The 22,951-nt window shown below is 44.5% G+C and overlaps 1 protein-coding gene across 1 annotated transcript in view; it reads right to left on the bottom strand.

Moving 5' to 3' along the window:
• LOC310770741 (PDZ domain-containing protein 2-like) overlaps window positions 1-22,951 on the bottom strand; it is a gene marked incomplete at its 5' end in the record, with an annotated part of 156,795 nt that overhangs the window by 45,426 nt on the left and 88,418 nt on the right. The window contains 4 exons of the mRNA XM_083663458.1: window positions 1,334-1,407; window positions 2,319-2,433; window positions 4,234-4,353; window positions 18,787-18,935. Of these exons, the coding sequence (XP_083519584.1) occupies window positions 1,334-1,407; window positions 2,319-2,433; window positions 4,234-4,353; window positions 18,787-18,935 (458 nt within the window). The remainder of the gene's footprint in view (window positions 1-1,333; window positions 1,408-2,318; window positions 2,434-4,233; window positions 4,354-18,786; window positions 18,936-22,951) is intronic.

Genomic DNA, 22,951 nt, shown 5'->3' with positions numbered 1-22,951 from the left:
TGCACTTGTGCACCTGTTTGTGCGTGCCCAGTGCAATTACTCGCGGGGGAGCGTAACTCATCACAACAACGGGCGCAAACACAGATTAGAGGTGTGCCAAATCCTTTCTGTATGGGGCAAGCAGGATTTGGGCGGTGTTAACCACCAGAATTATTCACAGGTGTGGCCTGGCAATGCCTGGGCGTCAATCAAACCAGATTCCCGTCTTGCAGTCCCTGTAATATAGTTTGCGTGAGGCATGCTGTAATTCTCCCCATGTGTAATTTGGATAGGTGTAGGCCTATTGACTGTATATAGTATCCCAATCTCATAACGACACCATCACATCATATACCTGTTAAAACATCTGTGTTTTGATGCAATTCGGGTTATTTTGTTGACTGGGGTGGGACAATAGAAACGTGTTTGCAGCGGGTAAACGTTGGAGACAAAATAAAAGATTGGAGGATTTACAGTGGACTCAATTAAAACTCGGCGAAACATTGAGCTGCCGACTCCTGCTGAGGACAGAGAGAGATGGAGAGAGCTTGTGACAGATCGGCTCTGTTGCCAACGACCCTCCAGGTTGATAGCAGGTAAAGGTGAATAGCCTATTGCAAGTAGGCTACAATGTACAAGTTTTCTAAATTCATTTACCATAACCCCTCCTGGCAATGTGATAAAAGTTTCTCAGTGAATTATAGTTGATTGCCTCAGCGAATAATCTGCTGGTTACCCAATTTTAGCAGCAGAATTTGTATCTGTCTGTATTTTTTATTATGTTTTGTATTCTGTATATTTTTTTATTGTGATGTACTATGGACCGCCTCTGTGTCTGGAATAAAGTGTTGATTGATTGATTGATGTCCTGGCGTGGCACATCCGTGCGTAATGACGTTTCTGCGCTGTGCAGCGCGAAGATTATGGTGCGCTCAAGCGCAGCGAGTGTTTTAGCGCCTAAGAGGTGCTTCTCAAAGCTCTTAGCACAAAGTAATTGCACGCTGCTGACGATAGGATAATGCCATCTATCCCCACATTTTAGCACGCATTTGAGCACGCCTATGCCCAGTACAATTATAACAGGCATGCGCTTGTGCCCGCCCCCAATTTGCATTGCGCGCAGGGTTAAACGAGCGCAAGCGCTAAATTACCACTTTTGCGAAGATAGGGCCCCAAAAGTCCTAAATGACATGTCAGCAGACATGCTTTCATCAGGGTATACAACTATCCCCCCCTTTTCACTGTCTTTCTGAGTGAGAAACCATTGCCAAATGTTCTTCTAACAGTATTAGAATTCTTCCTAAACTACTTATCTTGGCATCATGGTGGTAGTGATGGCAAAGAGGTGGTTTACCTTGAAGGTCTGGATGGCCTGTTGATGTGTAAGTCCTTGAAGAGACTCTCCATTTACTTCCAGAAGCTCATCTCCTATAAGATAAGAATTGGATTGAGAGAGATAGTTATAGATATAGTTATAGATAGATCAATCAACTGTTAATTAATTGTTGTATATGTGTTGACATATCAATTGTATAGCCTATTATCGTGCTCGATTCCTAGGCTCACCCACTGCGCGGGCTCGCCTGCCGTGCAGCTCGCCGAGCTGGCCCTGCAGCTCACATACGCAGCTCAGTCGCGCAGCGGCAGCTCGATCGCTGTGCGGGCTCACTTGCTCCCTTGCCCACCTTGCAGCTCACCCGCTGTGCAGGCTCACTTGCTCTTATGACATCACTGATGATGTCACAACTGTGCATCACTGATGACATCACCATTGCTCTTATGACATCACTGATGATGTCACAATGCCTATGATGTCATCAACGATGTCACAATGCACAATTGCTCAAGTGACATCACTGATGACATCACTTTCAGGACTTTATGAGATCACTGATGTCATCATCACGGATGACATCACTGATGACATCATCACTGATGATGACATCATCACTGATGGCATCACTGGTGATATCACATCATTAGGTGATTAAGGCAATCACCTAATTAAAAAATCCGGCTCCGTCACCCGCACGGGTGAAAGTTTCAGCCCGATCGCACGTGAAACGGCATAGCTGTGGCCGGGACAAAAAAAAACAAAAAAAACAGACATTGCCCACTTGCTCCCGTTTAATATAGGAGGATCACTGTCATTTGGATTTGTTGACTTTGCTTTGGCAATATGTACTTTCGTATTTCATACCAATAAAGCACCCTTTCATTGAAAAAGATAGAGAAGAGAGATGGTCATAGTGAGTGGGCCAGGTGGAAATGGACAATCTGCTTTGCTACATGCTTCCTCAATGCCCTTTAAAGATATCGGAGAGAAAACTAGCAGTTACCCTCTTTCAGCCGCCCGTCAGCTGCTGCAGCTCCGTTAGGGAAAATGGTCTTGACGAAAATCCCCATTCGACCACGTGCCGAGTCCTGCCCACCAACGATACTGAAGCCCAGGCCCTACACAACAGTTCAAAGGTCAATGAAACAAGAAAACAATAGCAACTGCACACCTAATAGAAGGTCCCCACTCATGACATTCGCATACCAGAAACTGTTGATGAAAGGGTTACATAATAATAATAATAATAATTATAATAATAAACTTTATTTGTATAGCACAATTCATGCATGAGATGCAGCACAAAGTGTTTAACATCAAAAGCAAACAACAGTATTTATAAAAAGGGAAAAAAGCAATAAAGCACAATAACAACAGCAACAACAACAACAAGGAAACAGAAAAAGCAATTATGAAAAGATGTGTCTTAAGATTTCGCTTGATTTAGATTTAGAGCCCCTGAGACTCTCTGGCAGACTGTTCCACAACTTAGAGGCGTAATAAACAAATGCTGCCTCACCGTGCCTCTTGGTCCTGACCTTAGAAACAACCAAGAGATTAGAGTCAGAGGACCTAAGAGACCTAGCAAGCACATACATCTTAAGCAGGTCAGAGGGCAGAGCCATTTAGCAATTTAAAAATCAATAAAATAATTTTAAAATTGATTCTGTAACACGGGCAACCAGTGTAGAGCTTTCACGATTCGGGTAATGTGAGCTCTGTATGGTTTTTGTGAGAACCCATGCTGCTGCGTTTTGTACGAGCTGTAACCGACTAGATGTTTTCTTAGGCAGACCAGACAGTAGCGCATTACAATAGTCCAACCTACTGGAAATAAAAGCATGTATACATTTTTCTGTGTCTGTCTGGGAGAGAAACGGTTTAACTCTGGTGGTAATATTCCTCAAATGGTAGGACACTTTAGTCACATTCCTAATGTGACCTTCCAAATTTAGCTCAGAGTCCATGATGACACCAAGGTTTTTGACCTGCTCCTTGGTATTCAATCCAAGTAATTGTAGCTGTTAAGACAATTTTTCCCTTTCAGCTTTTGTACCCAAAGACCATAATTTCTTTATTTAGCTGTAGAAGGTTTTCCGACACCCACAGACCAATATCTGCGATACATGCAATTAAGTCGCCGACAGCGGTGTAGTCGTTTGAGCCTACAGAGATATATAGCTGAGTATCATCTGCATAATTATCGAAGTTGATGTTGTGATTTCTAATAATATTGCTGAGTGGTAACATACACAGATTAAAAATAATTGTACCTAGGATCGAACCCTGCCACGTCAGGTCATCCATGAATCTAAAAATCTCATTTTTATTGTAAAAGATAGGGAGGGCTTAGCCCTCCTAGCCCGTTGATATCAGCCATCCCTGTCTATGATAATAGAGCTCAACACAAATGGCATACATTGTTTTGAAGGACAGCTGAGCTTGATGCAGCCTACTGTCAGGAGTCTGGAGATAATGCCCATACAGACAGAAAGACAGACACACAGACACAGACAGGCAGGCAAGCAGGTAGACAGACAGACAGACAAGCACGTGGGCAGTATGACAGACAGGCAGACAGAAGTGTGCAACCACCTTGCCCTGGCCTTTCATCACCACTATATTGGAGATAGCATCCACACAGACAAAGAGAGAGGCAGACAGACAGACAGACAGGCAGGCAGACAGAGAGGCAGACAGACAGACAGGCAGGCAGGCAGACAGACAGACAGACAGGCAGGCAGGCAGACAGGCAGACAGGCAGACAGACAGACAGACAGGCAGACAGGCAGACAGACAGGCAGGCAGGCAGGCAGACAGGCAGACAGACAGACAGACAGACAGACAGACAGACAGACAGACAGACAGACAGACAGGCAGGCAGGCAGGCAGACAGACAGACAGAAGTGCACACTCACCTTGCCCTGGCCTTTCATCAACACTATATTGGAGATAATGGATGGCTGGGCCAGTCGCCATGGCGACTCGACTTGAACAGTGCTCAGGGAACGAGCTGATTTCTTAATTATTTGATATTCCTAAAAGAGAGATAAAAACAAGCATGAGAAAACAGGCATGGAGCATGCAGCAATGTCATTTTTCAGGCATTTTTAAATGTAGAATTCCAACTTATTGGAATGGAAGACTTTTTGTTTTGCTGCCTTGCACTGCCAATCCCTGGTGGATTTGGCACTTTATTTTGTTGCAGCTGCGGATGGGTGCAGTGGAATATTACTAGCCGGCTTCCCTCACTGTTGGGATATTGGATACAGACAGCCACTCTGGCTCTGGCTCTCCTCCTGTCTTTTTGTCTCCATTTCTCCATTAGCCTCTCATTAATACAGCGATTAGCACAGCCACTGTTACCATGGTAGTCAGGGGGCAGGATGAGTGGTCATTGATGTGTGTGTGTGTGTGTGGGGGGGGGGGGGGGGGGGGAGTGAAAATGACAGAAAGCTGTGTAGTATGTGATGACTTGGGTTGGATTCATACTCCTTTACCAAAAAATTATGTGGAAAAATGTTTGCCACTTAAAGGAGAATTACGTTTTTTTACAACCTGGACCTTATTTCCAGCTTTAATTATTATTTTTAACTCACCCTGAAGGTTTTATATATACTGTATATATATATATATACAGTATATATATATATATACATATATATTAGGATGCACCGATCGATCGGCACGTGACCGGAAATGGCCGATTTCCACGTGATCGGCCTCGACCGGTGATCTGCGCCGGTCACTCTAAATAGCTGTTTCTGTGAGCCGATTTTCACGTGACGTGCGCGCACCCGAAAGCAGCGAGACCGAGACGGATGAGTTGCAGCCAAAACAAAAGCAGCCACTACACACATGCCACAGATGTCTTCGTCGGTGCGGAAATGTTTCACCGTCAGTGAAGACGATACAAAGCTTGCAGTTTGTCACACATGCAAGTCGAAAATAAACCGCGGAGGGGCAGGGTAGGTTGGAGTCCACTCCAGTCTGAGCAGCTCGCTTTACCCCACCGCAGTCACCGGCCCCTCTTCCCCGACCAGCTGCAGTCCACATCACTGCTGCTGCTGCTATCTGACAGTCACGTTGTAACGTGGATACAGGAGAGGACTATTTGTTGCGTATTGCGAATATAATAATAACACGCATCGGACCAGTGTGCAAGGTTTTCTGTGCGAGATGATTTTTTTTCGAATGGCGGATAAAAAAAAACTGACTTCATTTCCTCATCTACTCAATACAGCCAAATCCACAACTGTAGAGTGGGCATGGCTTCGAAGGTCGCTGGGCTCCAGACCTATAGGCTATAAACTCCTTGTCCAGGGATAACATTTTGACGTTTATTTATTTTGTTTATTTGGCAGGGACATAATATACAAAAAAAACATTAAACACCATAGGGGAAGATATGCTTTGTAACAGATTTAGTGAGATCGTCCTACCTCATGCAAATGATAAGAAATGTGACATGAATGTTAATTTTCTATTAAAGCAAAGTAAAAAAAAAAAAAAAACGTCAAAAAATAACCCGTCAATTATTGTTCTTAGAAAGAAAATCGGAATCGGCCAAAATCGGTATCGGGCTTTTCAGGGTGAGTTAAACATCATAGTTAACTCATTGAGTGCCAATGACGACAATCGTCGTCAATTCGTTTACTAACGTAGAGTGCCAATGACGACGATTGTCGTCAATTGCGTTTTTTGATGGTGGGACGTGGATCAATGCCTAATACATCTCCTGTAAAATTTTGGGGCATGTTGAATGTGTATAACCTATTTTACCGACCCATTAGGTGGCGACAGTGCTCTCCAGATTAGAGAAAGTTGAGTAAAAACAGCAGCAGAAAAAGCCGTGATGAAACCATTCTCATGAGAATGGTTTGGCTTTTCGCTGTCGCGCTGGGAGCCGGCGCACAACGGTGGGGGGCTCCGAAAATAGACTCTGGGTGCAGCACACTTTGAAACGCGCAGCAGAAAGCCCAGAAAGCCCAGAATCGGACGCAGCTTCATCCCAGCTCACAACCGAAACCCCAGAAACGAGCGAGCCCGATCCAGACTCCCCCGACGAGCGGCCGTCCTCCGAACGTGGATCCGCAAGCAGCAGAGACTCGCCTGACAAGCAGCACAGCAAGCAGAGCCACCAGAGACACACCCACAGAGGAGGAGTTTGCAGTAGAGGGGGGTGGGGGTGCTGTTATATTGAAGGAAATTACTGTTCAGATGTTTCAGGTCAGAAAATATTAGCTTCAGAGTCAGTGATTTGCTTGAAATGCTTAATTTCACAAAAGGCTCAATATCTCAGCTTCTAGATGGAAACGCATGTTTTTGCTGTTTTTGACCTATCTTCTCCGGCTGATAACTAAAGAACGGAAAATGATATCAATAAACTTTTTTTTGCTGCTGATACAATAGAGTCTCATCGTTCTTTGTGCGTGTTCGGTGTTTACATAGTAATATCACACAATATTCTGTGGGCCTCGAGAAATCACTGAAAACGCTCTGAAACTCTGGCACTGGGAGCGTCCGTTCTCCAAAAGTGGCTGGCACTCAATGAGTTAAAGCTGGAAATGAGGTCCAGATTGTAAAAACCGTAATTCTACTTTAATCCACAAAGTAGACATTTTATTTTGTAATATGAAACAAAATGTTATAATAACAATAATAAGTAATTATTTGTACGGTAATTACTGTACATTGTATTATGGAAGTTCCATCTAAAGCCCTTTTCAGACATGCAGTGAACTCCTGAAGATATCCAGACATTACTCGGATGAGGTGTATATGTATGAACACAATTATCCGTTGTGAGCACGCGGTCATGCTAACGGATTTGAACCACCCAAACCCCTAGTACTATGTCCATGTCACTCACAGAGCAGCTCATGTTTGAAAACATTTAACTCATTGAGTGCCAATGATGACTTTAGTCGTCAATTCAAGATTCAAGATTCAAGATTCAAGATTCAGAGCCAATGACGACTTTAGTCGTCAATTCAAGATTCAAGATTCAAGATTCAAGATTCAAGATTCAAGATTCAATTCTGATAGTAACGTTGAGTGCCAATGACGACTAAAGTCGTCAATTGCGTTTTTTGACGGTGGGACGTGGATCAAAGCCAGATCCATCTCCTGTAAAATTTTGGGGCATGTTGAATGTGTATAACCTATTTTACCGACCCATTAGGTGGCGACAGTGCTCTCCAGATTAGAGAAAGTTGAGGAAAAAAAAGCAGAAAAAGCCCTGTGATGAAAGAGAAACCGATGCATGAGCCAGAGCGGCACAGATTGCTCTGGCTGCCTGGTGCCAACGTTAGCTGCGAACAGCATTCAATCCGCTCCCACAAATGTCTCTGTCTCTGCTGCATAGCTTCTCCACACGATTAGCCGCCAGAAAATAAAACCAAAGCCAAACCATTCTCATGAGAATGGTTTGGCTTTTCAGTGTCGCGCTGGGAGCCGGCGCACAAGGCTGAGCGCTCCGAAAATAGACTGGGGGCAGCGCACTTTGAAACGCGCAGCAGAAAGCCTATAATCGGACGCAGCTTCATCCCAGCTCACAACCGTAACCCCAGAAACGCAGACGAACGCGAGCCCCATCCAGACTCCCCCGACGAGCGGCCGCCATCTGAACGTGGATCTGTGAGGCAGCAGAGCCTGCCATAGCAGGCAGTAGAGACTCGCCTGACACACGCAGCAGCCAGCACAGCGAGCAGAGCCACCAGAGACACTCCCACGGAGGAGGAGTTTGGAGTTGAGGGGGGTGTGGGTGCTGTTTATTGAAGGAAATTACTGTTCAGATGTTTCAGGTCACAAAATATTAGTTTCAGAGTCAGTGATTTGGTTGAAATGCTTCATTTCACAAAAGGCTCAATATCTCAGCTTCTAGATGGAAACGCCTGTTTTTGCTGTTTTTGACCTATCTTCTCTGGCTGATAACTAAAGAACGGAAAATGATATCAATAAACTTTTTTTTGCTGCTGATACAATAGAGTCTCATCGTTCTTTGTGCGTGTTCGGTGTTTACATAGTAATATCACACAATATTCTGTGGGCCTCGAGAAATCACTGAAAACGCTCTGAAACTCAGGCACTGGGAGCGTCCGTTCTCCAAAAGTGGCTGGCACTCAATGAGTTAATGCTCAGAGCGAGTGAGTGGGGGTGTTGATGGCTTTGGGATTACTTCTGTTATATTGTTAAATGGCACTTTTAAAAACCATGGGCGCAGGGCCTGAAATTAGAGCCCGCCACCCGCCAATGGCGGGCCGATTTTAGGTTTGGCGAGTGACATTGAAAGGTATGTCCACTACGTGGCGGGTAACAAAATAGTCATGTAAAATAATTAAAACTGCGGTGTGTTTTGGTCTTACGACAGTCGCCTTTATTGCAGCCCCCAATCTCTCCTTGCATCTCCGGCCTCATTTTTGGCTTGTTTTGGCCGACGTCACATCCGCTACTCTTCTGTCCTGACTGGCCATGGCCATCTGCATTCTGCAGCGCCTGCTTGCACTGCAGGGAGCTAACGTTACGCCGGTCCGCCTGCTATAGCTAACGTTAGCTTAATATAACGTTAAATGGGTTACAATGTGGAACCATATCGAGGGAGTAAGCCGGCCGCTAAAAAGAAAACCCACCGCTGCTTTCTCCGACGAAAAGGATGAAGCGGCAGCGAGAGCGGGACCACCTAATAGGGATGGGCATCGAATTTCGAATTTTCGAATAATCGTTGTTATTATCAAGGTCGACTTTTATTATTGAAAGTCGAAATTCGTTTATTGAAAAAAAAAAAAAAAAAAAACGTTTTTTTTTTTTTTTTTTTTTTGGTGAGTGAAATGTTGCATTGTCTCCCCTGATTCTAAGTATAGTCGAATCGCTTGGTTTGAGCAAGTAAAACATTTTTTATAAGCAACCTCTCCCTCTTCATGGGATTTCATCTGCCATTCATTTTTCCATAAACCTTGCTTAAAATGCTTATACAAATTGTTTTACTTGCTCAAACCAAGCGATTCGACTATACTTAGAATCAGGGGAGACAATGCAACATTTCACTGACAAAAAATAAAAAATAAAAAATAAAAAAAAATTACATTTTTTTTTTTTTTTTTACATTTTTTTTTTTTTCTAATTTCCATTAACACATTGAGTGCCACAGCGCTTCAGTAAAATTGTCTGGAGCCTGTGCCAGATTCACTTCCATTCAGTTGAAAACAGCTATAGAATTTTTTCTATTATGGCTATATTAACGGGGCTGGACTTTAATGAAACATTGAACACTCCTGCTTCTTCCAAAGAAGAAATTTTGTTTCTAGACAGTTCCATTATGAAATTACAGCCTCTCAAAAAAGTGCACTTTCAAGGGTTTTCTGTCGTTTTTTTTTTACTTTCCAAGATATAGGCCCTTTTATGAATACCTTTTGCACTCTAATTTCGAGCACATTCACTGACTCTGGCTGGTGTTTTCTGATGTGGTGGCGTGTGGTGTGGTTTCTGTGCAGCCTACACCCCTCTCCCCCCCCCCCCCCTCTCCACCTCTGAGCTGCGGGCTCCTCCCACACGCACAGAGTTTAGTTTTCTCGACTCCGTTTTTGCCCCGGACAGATCCCAGCGCCCATCAAGGAAATGATGCGCGCTGGCAAACGCGACTGAACGAAAAGGCTTGGCCGTTCGGCTTCGGATGCTGGCTTTCTAGGAAATCGTGTGGAGATAGATAGAAGCATAAGAGCTCAGTTGTGAGCGCGGATGCAGCCGAGCCCACTCTCCGCTGTAAACAGAGCAATATATACGGCTCTGGCAGAAAGCATGCATCGGTTTCCACTTTCATCACGGCTTTCTCCGCTGTCTCCTGTACAAAGTAAAGGATCTGAGGTGGGTGGAGCAGCTCCTGTGACGATGTTTAAGGTGGCGCCGTGTGATCCCTTGAAGGGATTCATGCTCACTGGCTAGGTACGACCTTAAACAGCAGAATTATGGAATAATATGAATTATGATTTTAGGACGTCCACAGACGTCCTTGGCACTCCTCGTTACTTTTTTTTAGGACGTCCACAGACGTCCTTGGCACTCAATGTGTTAAAAGTCGACTTTGGCCAGCGAATTTCGAATAGTGTTTTTGCTAGAAATGCCCATCCCTACCACCTAACAAAAGAAAGTTTCGAGAGGAGTGGAGGTTTGGCGATAGCGGCGTTTCAAGAGACTGGCTACAGTATGATGCTGGGGCTGTAGTGATGAGTTGTTCCGTGTGCCGCAAGTATGCCAAAAAGAAAAATAGAAACAACACGTTTGTCATCGGTAGTAAATCAATGAAGCTGGAAGCCGTTCGTGACCATGAACAGAGCCAGTGTCACATTGGCTGCAACGAGGAGAAGTAGAGAGAGGGTGAGGAGTCTGAGGACCAGGCTAAAAACAAAAGGCGACAGAGCCTTCGAAGTGACAGCCCCGAAGCTCTGGAATGCCCTCCCCCCTGATCTGAGAGCCGCTCGCTCTGAGCTCTCGTTTAAAAAACTATTAAAGACCCACCTGTTTAGACAGGCCTTTTAGTCATTCCTAGCCATTGTTTTTACCTGTTCATGCTCTGTATATGTTCTTATGTTTTTGCCTTTTTCTTGTATTATTCCTGCACTTATATTTCTGTGTTGCTATTTTAATGTGTAAAGCACTCTGTGCATTCGTGCTGAGAAGGGTGCTATATAAATAAAATTTTACTTTACTTTACTTAGGAGTTATGTTTACAAAACCTTCAAATTTACTTCTGTTCTGTTAAATCCTGCAAAGAGGGTAGAGAGTGAGGAGTCTGATGATGTTTAACATTAGGTTACAATTTAAGCTCAAGATTGACTTGACATGTATTGATAAGATTGACTTGACATGTATTGATTAATCAATCATCAATCAATATATTAAAAATAATTAGCTTCAAATTTTACTCTGGCCTCTTATTTAAGTGTGTATTATTCAACGTAATACCTTATCTACTTCAAATGTACTGAAAAAAATGTATATATATGGATATATGTGACACAAAAATGCATTTTTTTTTTGGCCGGTAAGAAATATGCTTGGCGGGTAGATTTTTTCCATCTACCCGCCACTGGCCGGTGGGTCAAAAAAATTCGGGCCCTGCATGGGCGGCTGTAGCTCAGGAGGTAGAGCGGGTCGTCCACTAATCACTTTGGATAAAAGAGGTCGATGGTTCGATTCCCGCCTCCTCCAGTCTGCATGTCGAACTGTCCTTGAGCAAGATACTGAACCCCAAATTGCTCCCGTTGGTGTGCCAGCACCCTGCGTGGTAGCCTGCCGCCATCGGTGTATGAATGGGTGAATGTACCTACTGATTGTAAAGCGCTTTGGATAAAAGCGCTATATGCAGGCCATTTACCATTTACAATTTACCATTATGTTCCTGTGCAATTTCATTTTGTTTCATAGTTAATGTTATGTGGCTGGATTATTTGGAAGAGAAAGAGTAAAAGTAAAAGATGAATGGTTTCTTTTCCTCCGGGTCTGCCTGTTTGAATAAAAAATGCTACAAGAACATGATGGTGTTGCATTTAGGCTATATGGTATTCGCCAGCTGGTATGGGTCATTAATGCTTGTTAAGGGGTTGTGCAAACTGGACGTGTGTATTTGAGAAGCCCGTGCCTCTCTGCAATTCATTCTCTATGGTAAAGATGCGCTAGGAGCGCTCCTCTTTCAAGGACCGGATCTGGCATTTAAGCGCTCCTGGGGCCAGTTGCACCAACAGGGCTTAAGACTGGGTATAAGCTAAGTCGGTAATAACTTTACGACCTAACAGTTACGCCCAGGGCCGCGGGAAGTCATTTTGAACAGGGGGTGCTGAGGGGGAGGGACTTTGACGGGTTTTTTTTTACATTTTTTGCCATATTTAGAGGAATATAATTTACCGTAAAATACCAATTATTAGCCCTGGCGTTAATTGACAAAATATGTAGCCAGACCCCACGTCAATATGGGACCTGTGGCAGTTTGGGACCTGCTTTAATTATTTTTGTACAAAAATATTGCTCAGCAAAGATTGTAAATAGTATGAAATTGTCTATTTAAACCATTTATTTTAATCAGTTGGCTACAGCCCCCCACACGATTGCTTGTCTATGGGGAGAGCCGCGCCTCCCTCTCAGCGCAGCAGAGCACATTGCATGCCAGTTCTGGCCTGCAGCCTACATGAAATCAAATAAAATTTGAGCTGAACTGTGACCTACCGGTATTTACCACTAAACTTTCTCCGCTGAAGGTGAGAGAACATGATCATCATGTGAGCAGATTATTTGTTGCATCATCGCTGCCTCCTCCGCTGGCAGGGGAAACATTATAGCCTACTCACATTTCTCAATCAGAGATGTCGGATTTGTAGGCCTACAAAAATCTTCAGAAAATGCCTACACAATTTTCATAACTGTCAGGTGTTGCTGGAAAACGAATTTTTAAAAAGTTCATCACTCACGGAGCCTACCCTCTTCAGTAGCGCACATGTGAAAGTGCCGTGAAATACCAATTAGAAGCTGACTTCTATGCCCGCTGGCAGGGAAACATACCATAGGCACATTTCTCAAAATAATTATTACACCAGAGATGTCGGTTTTAGTGTATAAAAATCTTCAGGAAATGCCTACACAATTTTCAGAATCATCAGATGTTGACAGAAAACGAATTTTGATCAGCAAGTTTTGTGCATGTGGTTTTTTTCCTCGTTGTTCCTCGTTTCCTCGTTGTCTTCATTGTGTTTGGGAGATGCATTCAACAGGATGTTGCAAAGGTAAAAAGAAAACATTGAAAAAACTAACCGGGCGTCAAATTGGAACCTGCTTTTATGTACAAAATATGTATCCAGACGGCGCTTATATATGGGACCCGCGGCAATTTGGAAGTCGGCTTCTAATTGGTATTTTACGGTAATTAAATTAAATAATAATTAAAGATTATTATTAAATTAAAGATTTAATAAAGATAAAGATAATTATTAAAGATTATTATTATTAATTAAAGATTAAACAATTCGTATTGGTTGTCTTTCCATAGGCTACATAAAACATAGGCCTACAATAACAATAATACAGTACTGACCAAAAAAGCAGCAACTGCATAGCCAGGTCTCTAAAACACTTAATGCCTAATACAAAAGCTATTCAATTGCACAATAAATTGCTCAAGATATCAAAAAAATCAAAAAACGCTCTCAACTCAACCAATAACTGGGTGCTAAATCCTACAATGTCAAGAATAAAAGAGAAGAGGATAGCACTCCAAGTTAAACTTTTTATTGCCTGGAATAAATTGCTCACAATAATGCCACAACATTGCAATACACAGTCCAAAAGCGCATTGTGCACAGCACACAAGGAGAAGGGACACTTTCCCCAGCTGGATAAGGATATCTGCTTTTAAAAGTCTCAGGCCCTGAATAAGTGGTCAACTTTAACTTACTCATCACTTCAAAAAATATTAATTCGATCATTTAACGAACTCAAACATACTCCATGGTTAAAATAAATCAAACAATAAATAAATAAAATAAATAAACAAAACGAAAAACCATATAGTCAAATAAAGTTTATAGCCTATAATTCAACCAGCCAAAATTAGGCTACTGCCCTGCTGCATCAGCAGTTCCTGCGCACCAATTCTGAATTGGTTCACTATATTAAAGAAATTAAAATCAAAGTTATAATACAGTGTTAGCGGGATCAGTGTGATATTAAAATGTACAAGTGAAATTAACATTAAACTGATGAGCGCCGGCGTGCGCCGCAGCATTACACCTGACTGACCAAATGTAAATCAAAACACACAGGGCGCATTTGCGCACACAAGAACATAAATCCAAATAGGCTATGCACTTTTTATCTTTCTTTTCTTTTTAAAGCAAAGCATGTAGGTTACAAGCTATTGATGGGCACAGACAACAGCTCCAAATGCCTATTGCGCATGCAACATAAAACTGCATACACGTTTTTCTTTTTCAAGCAATGTTACAAGGGGTATTGATTGATTGTCAACTGAATATTAAACTGCTCCGCGGCAGCTTATTACACACCAAATGTCTTACTTTGAGTTGTGGGCGTGGGCCAGGTGTTCAGTGGGCAGGTGCTACAGGTGTAGCCTCACTAGCGGCCTGTGGTAATAATCCAAATGTGGCCTTGCGCTCAGGGGTTATGGAAATGAAGGCTCTCATGAGGGCATGGATGTCCAATGAGTTCAAAATGTCATTGTGGACATGCATCAGTGCGAGGTGACTCAGTCTCTTCTGGGTCATGGTGTTGCGTAACCATGTTTTCAAGCGACGCAAGGTAGAGAAGGTCCGTTCGGATGAGGCCACGGAGATGGGCAGGCACAGACATAACTCTATGAGTTTTTCAGCTTCTGTAAACAGGGATCTTGCTTGTGGATGGATCTTGGAGAGGCATGTTGCTACATCTTGAACTGTGACACAACGAGACTCTCTGGTGACATCGCCAAGCATTCTGAGCTGGAGATCAAGGCGGGCTGCGTCCAGCTCCTTGGGGAGGTGAAGGGGCTCCAAATCAACTGTTTCACTTTTCCCCTCTGCTGCCTCTATAACTGCCCTCTCTCGGTTCGCTGCTACTGTCATACTCTCCTGATCAAATCTTCTCTTCAGCTCCGCTGACACCAAATCAACGGCCTCGTAAAAGCTACGTCGCCAAATCACTGTTGCTGCGTCGTGCGCAACTGCCTCTGGCTCTGTGGTTTGGCGAAAGCGAGCGGGTTCTGCTCACTCTTGGAGTGGTGTCTGGCATTTTCAGGCCCATTTGTGAGCCACGGGTTTCAACCTGGCGGACCATGTCATCCACGACGGCATCATCCCGGAGTTTGGCTATGCGTACTTTGAGCACATTTGCGCATTCAAGCGCACCGAGGGCACTTGCTTTGGGACTCTGCAGAGTCTTGGCGACTATTTCACATGGATCGAACAGTGCATGGCAGCAGAGAAGACCGAACAATGTTCTCCCTTTTAGAGCCTGTTTGTGTAGTCCAGCGATCTTTGCCCTGCCCTCCCCTCTGACACTCTTGTCATCTTTTAGCGTATTCAGTGTGGCCAGGAGAGTGCTGTATGAGGAACATACGCGTTTGATTGCTGAAGCGCGGACGCACCACCTGGTCGGGCACAGGCCAAGGATGTTGACAGCCTCCTCGTCGCAGCCAAAAAGCGACTGATAAAGCTGTTTTCGCTTTGACGATTCTCTAATCACAACAGAAACGCCTTGCACAAAGTTCAAAGTGTCGGCCACAAGACTGACTTCACGTGTGACTTCTTGGAGAATCAAGTCCAGTGAGTGGTTGCTGCAGTGCACATAGAGTGACTGAGGGCTTACTTCTTTAAGCCGAGCCTGAACTCCAGAAAAACACCCGGACATGTTGCTTGCTCCATCAAAGCAATATCCTGCAAGGCGTTCAATAGGGATATTCAGCCTTAAAAATATGTCCTTGATGCATGTGAAAAGAGTTTCCCCAGTGCTGTCAGGAGCATTATAAAATCCCAAAAATACGCAATGGGGCTCCAGGCTGCTACTTTCAACAAATTGCAGATTGCATGAAAACTGCTCCATAGTGCTCATGTCAGTCGTGCCATCTGCAGTTAATCCATAAAATCTGCATTTAGATGAACGGGTTACAATATCCCTCTGGATAGCATGGGCAAACTGTTGAATGATTTCGTTTTGTACTTTATCAGACATCCAATTGTCTCTTTTTTGAATCCATTGCCGTTCTTCTGGACGCTCATATGCACGCTCAATCATTAGTTCATAAAGTATTCCATCACGTGTTGTGTCACCCCTGAAGGCGATTCCCTTGCTGCCCAGGAATCTGATCGTTCTGAAAAGCATCTCCAAAACGTGTCGCGCAATGCCTTGCTGTTTGTCAGCAGCATCAGACAAAAGGGCATTGATGGATACATTACACAAAGCAGCATGCCTTTCTATTGCATCGGTGTGCAACTTAGATCTCTCGTGCTCTTTGAATTTTTCAATTGCTTTACGCCAGTTTGTAAAGCCTCTCTTCAGGAAGGGATTGTCTGCCCTAAAACTGTCTTCAGCAATCAGTTTTTTTTCCACTGCTTTCACACAAGTAAAACACACAACGTGATCACTCTCCGCCACGTAATGAAGCCACTTCCATTTCGAAAACCAAGTTGCTGTGAATGCACGGCTGAAAGTTTCTTTCCCAAAACGTCTGGCAGGAAAATTGTAGTCGGATGGCTGGAAAGGCTCTTCAAATCCTGCCAAGTCAGCTTGACAGCTAGGTGGAGGTGCTGGTGGCGGAGGTCTGGCTGGACCGCAGGTGGGCTCCACGTTGACATTGGCCGCAGTGCGAGGCCTGATCCTCGGGGTGTTGTCACCTGTGCTCTCCGAGCAGCTACAACCAGGCGAAACCGATGGAGTACTGGTCGAGCTGTTTTCCTGGGCTCGCTGGTGCTGGACTTCACCAGCTGTGCTCTTTTTAGAAGCTGGTTGTTTACCAAAAAAATCTACAATACGTTTTTGTGTCATTATTTGTGACAGATTTTTTGTTTGCGATCATTTAGCTACAGCAGGAAATGCTCCGTTTCAACACGTGCGCACCGCGCATGCGTGCTTCTTCTTCTTCTCTAGCCTATAGCATGTAACTTCCTTGATTGGAAGGTTGATCTATTCTATTTAAATAGGCTACATTTTCAGTATATCAATAATGCAATAATTTCCCAAACAAGAAAGGAACACAGTGCACTGCAAAAAAAAAAAAGAAAAAAAAGAAAAAGAAAAAAAGATTTAATCAAAAAATCATAAAAATCATCTCTCGTTACTAGGGGGTGCTGCAGCACCTGCAGCACCCCTACTTCCCGCTGCGCTGGTTACGCCAGTTGCACCAAGAGGGCTTAAGCCTTCTTTTGACTAAGCCCAGGCGTAACTCTTACGCCTGGCCAGGAGGAGGCGTAAAGTGCCTGTGACTGTAACAGAGATCTCCGTGGTAGTCTATCAGCGGAGACCTGCTGTGATTGAGTCCTCACGGTCCTCATCGTCGTCAAGTCGCCTTCGAAGCATGACGTGCGATTATAACAAACTAGTTGTGTGGCTTAGCCTTCCCAAATGTTGAGGGTCGTTTTTTAGAATTGAATACATAGAATTGGGAACGTTACATTCAATTTCATTCAGACTGCCTGGCAGTCAATCGCCGCCATTTTCCCCCAGAGCTTCCACAGGAGGAGGGAGGGTGGGACGAGGGAGGGTGTAGTGACGCACATACAGTAGTGGCCATATGGCACAGTGACGCTCCAAGCAGGTCGCGAGGCACATTTTTGGGCCAATCAGGGGGCATTCCCCGGCAATTCACATGGACGCGCTTTGCTATGCCCGACATAGTTACGACCAGGCATAAACCGTGTTGGTGCAACCGGCATAAATCCACTCTTAAGACTGGTCTTAACAACGACCGGCATAGGAGTTATGACCAGGCATAACTAAGCCCTGTTGGTGCAACTGGCCCCTGGTGGCTAGTGTTTTTGGGCGGAGCGCTCTGGGCGTCTCAAGCTGAGAAAAGTTGAACATTTGGAGGAAAGCGCGCTCCTCCTACCCCTTCTCCTGGCAGAGGGATCTTCAAACTCCGCTGCTCCCATAATTGCCGATAATCTGGCTTTCATGTTTACAGTGTGAACAATCAACAACAACAAACAGACGAAACTACTGTATCTGGCTACCGTCCATTTGACCGCTGTGCCCTGCGTGCGACGGCAGAGAAAACAAAACAAAACAGAAAGGGCGCTCCATGCGCTGTCATCTGTGCGTGTTGGAAGCGCTCTGGGCATGATTTCCAAAGCATTCTGATGTGAAAAACACGTTCCCAGTGTGCACGGCCGCTAAGGCTCTCAATGTGATTCTCCATGGATGTGCCCTAGTGGCCCTTGAAGCCACCCTAAGAGCAACATCTGTTCACTTCCGCATCCAGAACATCCAGAATGATGCGTTTTGCAACTGATTTATGTTTCCATCATTATTTGATGTCAGTTTTGTGAGTGCGGCAGCCTACTCCGGAGAGTAACTCTGAACCATGACAAGTGGCGGTAGCATCAGTGGAATGGAGGTTAGCCTACCTAAGGGGTCCTTCGGTGTTTGTGGCCAGCTCAGGCCATGAATGGTAGCGCTCCGTCTTGGCGAGTACTATGCTGTTCATTTCTTTACATAAAACAAATAAGATGGAACTCCTACCAAACATAATGTTACACTAGAAAAGTAGCCGCGGTCTTCTGTTTGGAATCACATGGGAAGAGCGAACACCGGTTCCCCAGTCTATGTATCCTTCTGTTTGAGTCACTCCCTTAGCTAATGCCCCTTTGTGATGACACAGCCACAGGACAGACTGTACATACTGTACTTTACCATGACATAACTAACTGTAACACTAGAGTAATATGATCAAATGTTTCATGTCCTCTTTCACTCCAGACAAGTGATGTGTCACTCACCTGTCGCACGCCGGCAGTGTCGAGCTGTTGCGGTAGGGAGTGTTTGCGTCGAGCAGGTGTCGGCTTCCCTGCCATGTCACAGCTAGCCTCATCATTCTCCACCATCAGCTCGTCATCCTCACCCACTGACTCCAGACGACTGCCCCCCCCTAGCCCACAAAACAGGCATCAGAATCAGAATTTATTGGCCAAGTATGAAGCTTCTTGCAGACATTTTTGTTTTGCAAAGAGCTTTCTCATGTGCTGTCATTTTCTTGTCCTCTGCATTTTTTGGTGAAACTTTGTTGTTAACACATTGAGTGCCAGCCGTTTTTTCAATGCTGTAGGTAAGTTGTGCCAGGTTTTTTTTTTGAGGATTCTGGCTCATTTTACAAGAGCCGAGGATTCTTTTCTGTTAAGACTTCGTGAACACCAATCATCTAAAAAGAACTAATAGAATGTGTGCTTTCTCTGTCTAAAAGAGTTAGTTTGTAGAGTTAGTAGTTATGTAGATATTAGCCGTTGAGTACAGCATGGTTTCAGAGATTTTCAGAGGGTTTTGAGATAAATGGATTTTTAGAACCACCTCACGTGCCTGTGATTATGGGTGCCCTTGGACAAGTCTGTATACTGTTTTGTGTGTGTGTGTGTGTGTGTGTGTGTCTGTGTGTGTGTGTGTGTGTGTGTGTGTGTGTGTGTCTCCAAACTCCTCCCTCCGTAGGTGTGGCTTTGCAGTGTTTTGTCACAGGCGAGTTTCTGTTGCCTCACAGATCCCAAAAAAATAGAAGGGAATCGCAGGAGCGGGGAAGAGGAGAGGCGAGGGGGGGGGGGGGTTAGACACGGGAGAGAAATTCCTTCGCGATCCCCTTCTTCCAATCTTGAGGCAGCCTACTCCGCTCTGCTGCTGCTCCTCTGGGCTGCTGCTGCTGGCGGCTCTCGGGCGAGTCTGGAAACAGGCTCGTTCGTTTCTTGAGGTGTCGGCTGAGAGCTTTGAAGAAGCTTTTGCGATTCTGGTCTTATTTATGCGCAAAGGTACTCGAGTGTGTGTGTGTGTGTGTGCGCGTGTGTGTGTGTGCGCGCGCGCGCGCGCGTGTGTGTGTGTGTGTGTGTGTGTGTGTGTGAAATCGAAAGAGTTTTCGCCCAGCTATTTCCTTGAAAATTAGAATGGCTTTCTCCCGCGGACTGGCTTTCTCTCTGTCTGGAGAGAACTGTCGCCACTTAGTGGTCGGTAAAATAGATTATACACATTCTCTTCCTCCAATATTGATATAGAAGACGTAAAAGGGGTTGATTGATGTCCCACCATCAAAAAAAAAAAATGTTTATGTAAGACGAGATATCTCGTCTTTGGCACTCAACGGTTGGATTATGTAAGACGAGATATCTCGTCCATGGCACTCAACGTGTTAAGTTTGTTCTTGTTTTTCTGTCTCTTAGTTTAAGTGTTTCGCTATTCCTAGCCATCGAAACTTGACCTGTTTAAAACCTGTTAATTGCTCACAGCCTGGCCTGAGGTGGCCAGCCACTGTGGTTAGACGCTGATTCCTGGAAGGTGTGGCCTGACTCCCTGTTGAACCAGTATTTCTCAGCATAGTCAGTCTAGAGCGGCAGCTCTAGCAGCAGCCTCTGGGCACGAAGACTCTGGGCACAAAGGGAGTCTTTCGGGCTGGCACACAGGAACGGGGTCCGGGACCAGGATCGATAATGTTGGTCACGGGTTTGACTACCGCGAACAACTCATCCATGTTCGCTCTGCCCTGCAGCAAGGCGACCAGCTCGTGCAGCGCGCCGAGGGGCGTTTCAATGGCGTTTCTCCTCTCTGCAACGGGAAGCGTTTCTCCGTTTTCTGTTTTTCCTCCTGCTCCATTTCAAAACAACAGCTGGGGTAGTTGTTTGTTCACGTGTTGTCGGCTTGCCTTTGAGGCCAGGTACCTGATACCATGTCACAGGCTGGGGAAGTCTTTGAACTACGCACTGCACTAATAAAAACAAAAACACGTCAAACACGTCTTTGGCGGGGAGGCACATTCTTGATAAGACGTTAAAGACGTCTTTGGCCATGAATGAGTTAAGAAAACTGAGACCATCTCAGCTCATGCTCTATCTCAATCCCTCCACTTTCTAGCCCTCACAGACAGGCACGTGCACACATAGACATGAAAGGGGGCTTGAGCCCCTGCCTTTTTTTCAGTCTGTAAAAAGTGCCTTTTTTTTTTTTTTTTTTTTTTTTTTATTATAATACATTTTTCATTTTCATTCCAACAACACATGAACAAAACAAACAGCTCAGACACATTAAAAAATAAAATAAAAAGTGCCCTTTCCTGACCATGAATGCATTTCTAATGGTGCTTTGTATGGAAATTGCCCTTTCCATGCCGTCACTGAAGGCAGCATTCAAAGAGAAATGCCTTTTCCGAGCTCTCTTGGCCTTGAATGCACCATTTGTAATAGGCCTCTGCATGGAGCAGTGTTTTTCTAAACTGCCCCTGAAGGCACCAACCCAAAAATGAACCCAAAAATGAATGAATAAATAAATACATAAATAAATAAACCACCCAATAAATAAATAACCAAAATATAGGGAACAAATGCAGAATTGTTGCTCTTGAAAATATTTTTTACTTTACACTATTGGAAAGGGATGTTGTGTTGTTGAATCCGCAAAAAAAATTCTAATACAGCTTATCTAAATCTTCTGTCTTGCTTTTTAGAATTATGGTTAAAATGCATGGTATATTACAAGCCTCACTCAGTATCGTTCAATGTTTCTGCCTGTGTTGCTATCTGTTGTAGTACAACAACCTAAAGGGAGAAAAGGAGCAAATACATATTGATGCTTAAATGATTTCACAACAGTATTGCAACAGCATGCAACTTTTATATACTAATATTATTCAGTTATGGAGTTGTTTTCCGTGACAAGTCTCATCCTAAAATGAGATATTCCTCTAAATCTGGTTAAAATCGGAATATTTAAAATGAGTTATACCCCTAAATTGGCCTTCAAATTGCCTCAAATTTCTGCCGCCGCCCTCCGGACGGCGGCTGTAGTGCCCTTTTATGAATTTGAGCCCCTGCCCCTCTAATGTTCTGTGCACGTCCCTGCTCACAGATACCTAGATCATACCTGAAAACACTGCACTCTCTGCTGCTTACTCTTTCTCTCACACCCCTAGAGCCTCATGGTCGCGGGGGGAGGCACAGGTCTCCTCATCTCTCCCAAATGGACGGACACTGTCACTCCTCTCTCTTATTTCTCTATATCCTCTTTTGAGTCCCATGCAGTTGCCGTATCCCTACCTATCAAGCTCAACATTGTGGTAATCTACCGCCCGCCTGGTCCGCTTGGTGAATTCCTCGATGAAATGGACACCCTCCTCTCCGTCTTTCCTGAGAATGGTACGTCACTCATTCTTCTGGGTGATTTCAACATCCAGCCGGTAACCTTGCAATCTCTGCCTTTCCTTAACTTCTTCTCATCCTTCGACCTCTACCTCTCTCAATCTCCTCCAACTCACAAAGCAGGGAATGTGCTTGACCTGGTCTTCACCTGCTCCACCTCCAACCTCACTGTGACTCCTCTTCCTGTATCCGACCATCACTTTATAACCTTCTCCCTTCCCATCTCCCAACCCACCTCCCACCCATCACGCCCTCACTCTATCACCCCCCGACGCAACCTAAAAACTATCTCACCTAACTCCCTCTCTTCTGCTGTACTCTCCCTGCTTCCCTCAGCCGAGCAGTTCTCTCTCCTGTCCACTGAGGAGGCTTCCACTACTCTTCTATCCTCTCGCTCCTCCGCTCTTGATTCCCTCTGCCCACTCACCACTAAGCCTGCCCGATCCTCTCCCCCTGCTCCTTGGTTGACTGAAGCTCTGCAAACTCATCGAACAGAGCGAGAGGAAATGGAGAAATCGTTTCTATTGTCCCACCCCAGTCAACAAAATAATCCGAATTGCATCAAAACACAGATGTTTTTAACAGGTATATGATGTGATGGTGTCGTTATGAAATAGGGATAATATATACAGTCAATAGGCCTACACCTATCCAAATTACGCATGGCGAGAATTACAGCATGCCTCACACAAACTGTATTACAGGGACTGCAAGACGGGAATCTGGTTTGTTTGATGTAACGCCCAGGTATTGGCAGGCCACAGCTGTGAATAATTCTGGT

The sequence above is a fragment of the Poromitra crassiceps genome (assembly GCF_964638095.1).
Source record: "Poromitra crassiceps genome assembly, contig: HAP1_SCAFFOLD_211, whole genome shotgun sequence".
Lineage (NCBI taxonomy): Eukaryota > Metazoa > Chordata > Actinopteri > Beryciformes > Melamphaidae > Poromitra > Poromitra crassiceps.
Note: the sequence above shows the minus strand (reverse complement) of the source record. Positions and strands in the feature narration are given on the sequence as shown.